We start from the raw sequence: 10,559 nt of genomic DNA, 5'->3' as shown, positions 1-10,559 counted from the left end.
CCCAGGAAAAAGGTTTCCCAAGTGTCCCTCCACCTCCAAAAAAAAAAAAATCAGAAAACAGTTCCGTCGTTTACATTTTTTTTCCTAAATGTCCGAATGTTCCTTAACTTCTGCATAAGGATTTAGTTGGGGTTTCTAGTGATAAGCATTTTTTTTTCCTTCCCCAGACAAAGACCCCGCGTTGGAAAATCCTTGCAACAGGGAGAGAAGGACGCAATTCTCCAATATCCGTGCCCTCCAAGGGCTTAGGAATGTAGAAGTATAATTCAACTGTTTCAGGCTAGCTGGTCCACGGACTGAGTGGAGGGTCTTCCTGATGTCTGCATCCTACCCACCCTCGCGGGGTGAAGGAGCTGGAAACTCGGAGGGAGGGATGGAAAGAAGGCGGAGGGACTTGGGAACTGGGACTGGACTTCCTCTCCCGATTCCGGAACTGTGCGCTGGGGAGAGGCAGAAACACGGAAACCCAACCTGCTCCTACCCTAGAAGCTGCCTTTGGCTGACGACGCCTCCGAGCCGACAGCTGGGAGGAGCTCGGGCTGGGAGCGCAGCCCTGGGAAGCGCGCTGGGCTCCAGGCTGCAGCTGCCGGTTCCTCTGCTTCTTGGGCTCTGTTGCACCCCTTTCTCTTTCTTTTTCCCTGGTCCTCTGAGGGAGCAGACTGCTGCTCCTCGGGAGGCATAGCTTCCAGCCCGAGCTCCATCCTCAGCCCCAACTGAGCTCCTTTCTCCCTACTAAGTGGGGACCGACACGGGGCTGCAGTCCCGGAGCGCACCCGCACTCCCCCTTCTCCCCAGCCGGCTGCAGCAGATCGGACGAAAGGAGTGGGAGTGAGAGCTGTAGGGGGCGGACCAGGGCCAGGCCCGGTGGGGGACGATGTGACCCGCGGGGCCTCTGGCAGGCGGGCTGGGGGCGGAGCCGTGAGGAGCCGCGGGATTCCGGGGCGAAGGGACAGAGGCTGCAGCCCCGACGGGACGGAGGGGACGGCAGCAGCGGCTGCTGCGGCCGCTGCGGGAGGCGCGGAAGATGTGGCTGAAGCCCGAGGAAGTGCTGCTGAAGAACGCCCTGAAGCTCTGGGTCACCCAGAAGAGCAGCTGCTACTTCATCCTACAGCGCCGGAGGGGCCACGGGGAAGGCAGCGGCCGCTTCACGGGTAAGCGGTGGGAGCCCAGGTGTCTCTCGGGACTCCCCAGAGGGAAGGGACGGACAGCAGGGGTAGAGCCACTGGGTTGGGTCGAGGCAAGAGGGGCAACGGCCAAACTGATCCGGGGGCTGGGGACAAAAGAAGGAGGGGGTAGCTTTGGAGGTCAGGAGAAGGAGCTTAGATACTTGGCAGACGGCGGAGCCCAGAGCGTTCGTAGCTAAAAGGGCCGACTCCTTGGAAGCTTCCCGGGGGCCACGGGCTGTTGGGCAAAGATGGGGAGAGGGGCTGTCGAACCTCTTAGGTGGCATTGGTCAATTCCTAGTTGAGAGTTGCTGTTTTGAAGATGCTGGAGGTGGAAGTGAAGGTTGACTTATAGGATTTGGGATTTCCTTTCGAATTGCACTTGTAAAAAAACCCTTCCAGGTTATGGTGTGAGAGGGTCCTGTCAGTGGAAGTTATGGGATAAGAGCTAGGTGGCCCAGCTTTATTATAGAACTGCTTTTCAGGTAAACAAGAGTTGGATTGAAGGCCTGAGTTAGAGAGATAGACTTTGTACAGAAAGAAACAGGAAATTCTGTTTTCACCTGTGCAGGTAGGTAGCAATAACCCTCGGGGATAAAGCGTGTGCAGTTTGCCCTAGCTCCATCCTTCGAGGAAGCCTGGGTCAGTGTAGGAGACGGGAAACCAGTTTCAGCTGAGTGCTTATGAAGAGGTAGGATCCTAGGTAGTTCAATCCTACCTAGAGGAATTAGGTTTACCTAAGAGTATTGCTAAACTTTTTTGTGTGGGTGACTCTTGGGAGCGGGGGTGGGAGACGGGAGTGGGTAGGTTCAGACTTTCAGCTCGGTGTACCTCAATAGAAGAGGTACTTGTAGGGTTATCACAGAAGCGAGGGAGGGGAAGCTGGAGGAGCTACTGTACTGTCATTTCTAAAGTTAATCTTCCTGATTGCAAAATCAAACGGTTTAACCTTTTTTTTTTTTTTTTGGGCTTCAGCTTCCCCTAAGGGGATGATCTGAGACAAAAATCTGGATTGCTAAAGGAGGGAAAAAAATCCTAAATACAAAAGAAAGTGAACACTAAGTACAGAGAAGCCTTGTTTTTGTTTTGTTTTTTTTTGTTTTTGTTTTTTAATTTATATCCAGCACCCAGCACAAGGGCTTGAATTCATAAGGTTATTACTAAATGTTTGTTGAATTAAGAAACAAAGGTGTGTTAAGAAATGCCATATAAAAACCAAGGGAATTGTTCAACAAGTTTCATCAGCTGAATACAACTGTAGGCATAGCTGTGTACTCTGTAGTAGGGAAAGCAGAAGTAGTATGAGGACTATAAAATATGTGGGAAAATGAGATGAAAAAACTGTAGTTGGAAAGTTTTGTGACACAAATATTCAGAGAAAGGAGTCAGAGTTGTTGGTTGGATAGATGGAAAGGATCAAGGATGACATTATAAATGAGGGAAAGGGACACTTTCCCTGTCATTACTCATGCCTTCTGAATAAGAACAATGATTTTCTGAAAGAAGAGGATCAGGCTATTTGTGTTGGGAGATAGATGCCCCAAAAGTTAGACACAGGATTTTAGACTTGATAAAAAAAGAACCAAACTAAATGAAGAAGTGAATAGAGTGCCTAGAGTCAGGAAGACTAATCTTCCTGAGTTCAAATCTAGCTTCAGCCACTTACTTAACTATGTGACCCTGGGCAAGTCACTTAACCCTGTTTACCTCAGTTTCCTCATTTGTAAAATGACCTGGAGAAAGAAATGTCAAAACACTCCAGTATTTTTGCTAAGAAAACCTCAAAGATCAGGAAGAGTCAAACAAACAAAATGAGCAACAAAAACAAACCATTGGAGAATCTTTGAAGAGAGAAGTTAATTATCATCATTCAGGATGAATTGGAAGGGAAAGAGTAGATTTGGGGAGATTTTATCTTTTAGGATATTTATTTGAATATCCACTTGGAGTAAGTATGATAGCTATTCTTTATGGTGGACATGTTGCTCAGGATTAGAATTTGATGATAAATTGAAAGTATTTGTTCAATTGAAAAGTATTTGGGAGAGGGGGATAGGGAGGGAGCTGAGACTTCCTGTTGATTTATCAAGCTATATAACATTGCACACATTATGGGTTGTCCAATAATAATTTATGATAGACTCAAAGCTGTTTTGAATCATGAAGACTTTGTTACATTCAATGGCCTTGAATCCACTATAGTGTTTTCTCAGGCTTGGATTCTAATTGTTTCTTGCCTATAATTGTGAATACAGTGTAATGAACCTCTTAGCAAGTATAAGTAGTATATTCTCTTAGGATCATAAATTTAGAGCTGGTAGTCATTTAGTTGGACCTTCTCATTTTACAAATGAGAAAATTAGGTCCCAGAGAGATTGAGTGAATTTCCGAGGATCACATAATAATATGTTAGAGAAAAAAATTTGAATGCCTATCTTCCTAATTGTGAGTCCAGTATTCTATGCACCACACTTCCCTTGTCCAAAACTCACTCACACACACACACACACACACACTCTCTCTCTCTCTCTCCAAAAAATAAAACAAGTAAAAAAGAGAGAGGCAGAGTGTTGAGGGTGTTGGTCTTAAGAATCAAAAGAACTCATGTTTCCTGACTATTTAACTTCCTAGGGACACAGTTTACCATGTTGACCTTAATGATGGCACAGGTTTTTTTTTTCCCTTCAGTTTTATGCTATACACTTTTAGAAATGAGACCATGAAATAAGTTGCATTTGTTATATAGTTGGAGAAACATTGAATTATCAGGTCAGATTGTCCTTAATGGGAATTTTATGATCTAGACTAAGAGAAATATCACTGTTATGAAGATTTGGGAAATTATAGGAGTTTAATCTGGTAACCCAGAAAGGAAAGAATACACAGAATAATTTGTGAGTGAAAAATCATTCTTTTAAACCCTAAAAATCTGGAGTAAGAGTGACATTTGAGACTTTTGGTGAAAGTCAGCAGAGAAGTAGAGACTATGCAAATAGTATTATAGATAAAATATAAATAGATAATTGGAGGAGACAGGAAGGGAAAATTGTACTATAGAACTAGAGACAGATACATGGGCTGGAGTCAGAAAGACCTGAGTTCATAACTGACCCCAGACTTGTACTACTTGTATGTTCCTGGGTCATTTAACCCTATTTGCTTCAGTTTGTTCATCTGTAAAATGAACTGGAGAAGAAAAGAACAAACTACTGCAGCATCTTTGCCAAGAAAAGCTCAGATGCGGGGGAGGGGAGGTTCAGTTGGATACAGCTGAAAACTACTGAACAAATTAGGACTAGCTGTCAAAAGACCTGGTTTTAGCACTTTCTATGACCTTGGACCAAGGTTCTCATCTGTAAAATGAGAGGGGTGGATGAGATAGTCTCTTAGGATCTTTTTAGCCTCAGTCCTATGAGTTTTAATTTTGTTATTGCTGCTGAACTTTTACTAAGGGATATGATTATGAAAGAGAGGGCACTGTGGCCAGAGCAGAACCGGCCTGCAATAACAGGGAAAAATAATGAAAAATGAGTTTAGGTAAAGTAAGACCTAGGGAGAAATAGAGAAATAAAAGATTATGATCATATTATTCTTGAAAATGGAAGCAGAACACTTGTGGGGGATCACCTGGTGATGACCAAAAAGGAAAAATGGCAAGAGTTGAGATAACTTATAGAGGGTGGAACTTATATATGTAGAGGGTGGAAATATAACACAGGTTAGTAGTGGTCCCTTCCATTCACCACTTTCTGGGTCTCTCCACATCACCTGGCTATTATCTAAAGATAGTAGAGCTGTTCGCACTGGACACTGCCCTTCCAGTGGGTTATAAAACCTGTCTGCCCGCGCCATTGCATCTTTATCAAAAATCAAAAAATTAATAGTGTAAAGAGCTAAATTTTAAAGTTCTCTAAAGTTACCTGTGGCTCCCCCTTTCTTCTGTTTTTGGAGGAGTGTCTTGATGTCTCTGTTTCTCCTTTCTACTATTGCCTTGAGGATTAAAAAGTATGTCAGTTCTCCAAAGTTCTGTACTCTACAGTGAAGACATAATAAACTTCGTCCTTGTACCACTGTTTCTCAGGCAACAGAATAAGAGAACTCATCTTTATCTTCCAGAGTTTATACTTCCTTATCCCTAAGTTTGAGGAATTTGAAGACCTCAGTGATAGTCTTGTTCTTCTACCTCAGCACTCGCCATTGGGGGCAGAGGTGCTATAGAATCTCTAGGTATCAATGAAATTCATATAAAATAGTCTCCCTTTACCACATTAAATATACAAGTAGTAGGTTTAGCATAAAAGAGGCTACTATCCTCTAAGTCAATCTGTAAGTCAACTGAGATAGATTCACTACTCTCTTAAACTGATCATGTCAGTTTTGGATCAGACTTTATTACCTTTGCTAAGTGTACCACTGTAGGAGGTTTTCAGAATGCCAACATTAGTGACGTTCCTGCATTCAAAGGGAAATAAACAACTGGGCAATACTAAGTTGGACATGGTGCCAGCACCTAGTTGGACTCTTAAGTAATTTTGAAATTCAGGCTTTTCTGGGATGGTAAAATGTGCTAGAAAGGAGCATTTTTTAAAATTAAATCTTTTTATTTTCAAAGCATGCATGGACAAGTTTTCACCACTGATCTTTGCAAAATCTTGTGTTCCAGTTTTTCCTCCCTTTTTCCCACCCTCTCCCCCAGACAACAAGTAATCATATATATATATATATATATATATATATATATATATATATATGTTAAACATAGTAAAAAATATATATTAAATCCAATATATGCATACATATTTATACAGTAATCTTGCTGCACAAGAAAAATCAGATCAAAAAGAAAAAAATGAAAAGAAAATACAAGCAAATAACAATAAAAAGAATGAAAATGCTATGTTGTGATCTACACTTAGTTCCCACAGTTCTCTCTCTGGGTGTAGATGGTTCTCTCTCTGGGTGTAGATGGTTCTCTCTCCATCATAAGACCATTGGAACTGGCTTAAATCTTCTCATTGTTGAAAAGAGCCACATCTATCAGAATTGCCATTGTATAATCTTATTGCTGCTGTGTACAATGATCTTTTGGTTTTCCTCATTTCACTTATGCTTAAATTAACCCTTTGTTCCTGATTTTGGATTTGATCATACTCAAATGGGTCTGTGATCTCTTATATCCAGGTATTTCCTGTAGCAATATAGATTATAATTCATCCACTTATGCTTGCTCATCCTATGTGAATCTTGTTCTTGTCTTCCTATAAATTTTACGTATAGTTTCCACCTAGTATATTAGGTACTATCCTCAACTTGTTTTGACTTTGTAAGGATATCAATGGAGCACCATTGGTTGTTCATTGGCTCTACAGCAAAACTTCTTAAACTGTGAGTTGTGACCTCATATGGGGTCTCTTAACTGAATGTGATATCATGAAATTATGATTTACTATCTGTAAATATTTGATTTTATACCTGTTATATATGTGTGTGTGTGTGTGTGTATGTATGTATGTATGTATGTATACCCAGGGGTAATGTAAAAATTTCTCAGACAAAAAGGAGTCATGAGTAGAAAAATTTTAAGAAGCCCTGCTCTACATGCCTATTTTGTTGACTTTTGGTATTATACTTTTCTTTGATGATATCTTTAATTATTCTCCTTTATAATTCCTTGTTTCAAGCATGTTCATTCTTTTGTTCAATTCTGAACCAACTCCTTTGGTCAATTTGATTTCATAAATTAAGACCATTTTTGGTAATTTAGATTAGTGTTGTCAAATTCAAATTGGAATGAGGACCATTAAATCAGACATAAGGACCTAAATTACATCAAACGACTTAAATGAGTTTGTAAGCATTTTAAAAATGTGACAAAGTAACATTAAATGGCATAATAATGAGAGAGGCCGCATGGGAACAGAGTCCTAATCTCCTGTACATACTGGTTTCACTGTGTTACTAACCTGGGCAAGTCATTCATACTTTAAGTGCCCTAGGTTTCTTTCTGAGAGTATAATTGCCCACAAATTGCAAATATAGGAGAAACAAGGGCAAGAAATTCCTTTTCATTGATGATTTAAATCACAGGTCTTTGTAGGCCCGCACTCTACAATAGTATTTTCTTACACATGATATAATACATTTCATTTGAATATAGTAAGAGTAATGTATTCATAATTATCTAATAAAACACTCCACTCCACTCTACTCTTCTTGTAAGCATTTGACCTGGTTTACCTTTCTTTCTTAAGTATACACAGCTCTTGGAGTTTTTCCTGATGCTGCTTTCTCTTGGTTCTCTTCCTGTTTCTCTGTCTCTTTTGTCCTGTCCCTCTAACTGGGGGAGGACCCTCAAGTTCTATTTTGGACCTTCTTCTATTCTTTTAATATACATTCAGTGATCTTGTCAGCTCTATGCATAGAACTTCAAAATACATAAATTTAACCCAGTCTCTCTCTTGAGAATATTTTGAATTGTATTTCCCATTGGTATCAGTAGGAAAACTCAATACATCCAAAACAGAGCTCTATTTTCTCTCCCTTCTTCCAATCTATCCTTTTTCATATTTTTTTCTTTTAATTGAGGGCAAGGATTATCCTTCCAGTTACTCATATTTGACTTTGATTCCATCTCCACAACATTTTCTCATATCTGTTCCCTTTCTTCCACTTACATGGCAACCGCCCTTGTTTTGGTTTTCATTACTTCTCTTCTGAAATGTTAAAATAGCTTCTTAATTGGTCTCCTTTTTTCCAGACTCTCCTCTTCATTTCTCCCACAGTTGCCAAATATTCCTAAAGCACAGGTCTTAACCTAGTCACTTCCTGGCTCAGTAAGCTCTAATAATTCCTTGTTGTCTGTAGAGTAAAATGCAAACTTCTCATTTTGTCATTTATAGTCTTTAATCTGACTCCAACCTTAAATCTCCAGATTCCTTACATAGTATTTCCCTTTACACACTTGGAATTTACAGCCAAACTGTACAGTTTGCTGTTGTTCACACATGACATGCCAACTTTTATCACATTTTCTTTGCACTGTCTGGAATTCATTCCTTCCTCATTTCTCCCTTTTATAATGCCTAGTTGTTATTTTATCCTCAGAGTTCAGACTTAGTCTCTTCCATGAGAATTTTGCTGATTCTTTTCCCCCACCCCCATTGTTTGTCCATTCAAAGGATGAAGAAGTAGAGAAATTGAATGAGAGACCTTTTCAGATATACCTTACTTTGATGGATCTATAATCCAAATCATTAAGGTACTCCCATAGTGTTAGGAATGACTGCCCATCCATTCCTCATCCTGTGTGGCTTTTGCCCATGTTTCCCCATCAGTTCTTTATAGAGTTTCCCTACAATTTGTTGAGGTCTTTCCTTTAAATCTCCAGGACATTGTGTATCTATCAGAGGAGCACACAGACTTTCTATCACTTACCTTTTAGTCTGGAGGGGGAAATTGGGAGGGATTCTTCTTTTCTGTCTTGACTCTGCCTTCCACATTTATCCTGTAGTCTTGCAACTCTTCTATGGCACTGCCCTTTACATTTTTATATCTCTCTGGTAGAATTTTCACTAATTTTTCCATCACTTTTTATTACATGTGTCAGTCTGCTCATGCCCATTGTGTCTCTCCAATGACTTTTGGGAGACCCACAACTTTAAATCTTTGGTGTCTATTGTATTCTATTACCCAATAGCCACCTAGCATCACCAGAAGTATGTGATATTAAAAGGGTGACAATTTCCTAAAAGCAATCCATCCTCTTTTCTTTTATTCAATTCTGAGTCCACTTTATTAGATAGATATATTGATATGTCTACTCTGGTTTGCCTGTGCAATTGCAATATCATAGGTAGGTACTCTTCATTTACTTGATTTTTTTTCTCTGTAGCTAATTAAGGTGAAATCCTCTAGGTGATTATGGTCTCAGTGTTCCAGGGCTAAATCTGATCAGCACAATGTCATCGGCAAAATGGATGCCTCAGCCTCTACAGAGAATTCTTTCATTTGTACTGTTCTGGACCGCATCCATGACAGAGGCAAATAACTTTCAATATATATGTCTTCCTTGTTGTATACCTGGATTGATGTTAAAAATCAGAAGGTTGTTGAATAAACTTATTTCTGTTATATCTTTCAGGGAATATCATTTGAGTTTAATATGGGCATGGGTGATGAATAAGTTTGGCAATGTATATATGGCTAAAGATTTTAAAAATATATAGAGGTGTTCAAGAGCAGCTCAGCATTTGAAGAACTATATAGCCTTTTAAATTCTGAGGCCTATTAGGGAGCAATAAATGAATAGAGAAAGATCCATTTAGCATTGCTAACCTGTTTTTGTATTCTGGTGGTGGCCAAAGGACCACTTAAAAAATGAAACTGATAACTCTTTCACTATGTACAAATATTTTCCATAATCATTTTTGTACATTAACAAAAAAATTGAATAATATTCTGCATACTTGAGTGACTCCTCAAATAGGGAAAGATCTATAATTGCAGAATAAGAATTGTTATAGTAATAGCTTATATTTCTATAACACTTAAAAGAGGTGATTGATATAGATGATTTCACTTTATCTTTACAAGAGCCTTGTAGAGTTAACATAAATGCTCCTAACCCCATTTTATAGATGAGGAAACTAAGGATAGCGTAAAGTTGAGTGACCTGTCCAAAGTTATAGACCTAGGATATGAATCATGGTTCTTTGACTCTCAGTCCAGTTTTCTCATTTCTTTATGCATCCTGTAATAAGGATTAGAGTTAGAATTGAGAAAGACTTTTTCCCAATTGTGAATTGGAAGTTTGGGGGGATTCTGTGTTTTGTTTTTTAATGTATGGAATTAGGAGAGCATAAAGGTATACAGGAGCCAATTGTGTCTTATTTGGAGATACCCCATTCTAACTCTGCTTGACTCTATTTAGCATCAGGGTAATAATAATCCTTTTGAATTAGAATAGACAGTTACATAATATTTTAAGGTTTGAAAAGCAAAAATGTACTTTGTCTCATTTGAATTTATCTACAGACATGAGGTTAGCTACCAAAAGTACATCATTCCCACTTTACAGCTGAGAAAACTGAGACTCAAAGACGTCATGGTAATTTGCCCACGCTTTCTCAGCTCATTAATATGTAAGGAAAAATATTAAGTCCAGATCTTCCTAGCTCTTTTACCCTTATGCCAGCTGCTCCTCATAGGGTAAATTGTGTTCTGTGCCAACAGACACACATTCTCTGAGCTAACTGGTGATAAACTAATGCCAGCAATTTCAAAGAAAATCAGAATCATTTCCCCAATAGACTTAACAGCTGTAAGTTTTGTTTATTACCTATCACCATTTCAACCTGAAATTTATCTATTCTTGTCTCTACTTCTGTCCTGTGGGAG

General features: G+C 39.6%; 1 protein-coding gene across 4 annotated transcripts in view; it reads left to right on the top strand.

Moving 5' to 3' along the window:
* Positions 1-941: 941 nt before the first annotated feature.
* Positions 942-10,559, top strand: part of TBC1D8 (TBC1 domain family member 8) — a 123,533-nt gene continuing 113,915 nt past the window's right edge. For all 4 annotated transcript variants that reach the window (XM_003765662.4, XM_031959153.1, XM_023500430.2 and 1 more), the window contains exon 1: positions 942-1,151. In XM_003765662.4, coding sequence (XP_003765710.1) covers positions 1,025-1,151 — 127 coding nt within the window. In that variant the 5' untranslated portion in view covers positions 942-1,024. The remainder of the gene's footprint in view (positions 1,152-10,559) is intronic.

This window comes from Sarcophilus harrisii, chromosome 3, assembly GCF_902635505.1.
Source record: "Sarcophilus harrisii chromosome 3, mSarHar1.11, whole genome shotgun sequence".
Taxonomy (NCBI): domain Eukaryota; kingdom Metazoa; phylum Chordata; class Mammalia; order Dasyuromorphia; family Dasyuridae; genus Sarcophilus; species Sarcophilus harrisii.
Note: the sequence above shows the minus strand (reverse complement) of the source record. Positions and strands in the feature narration are given on the sequence as shown.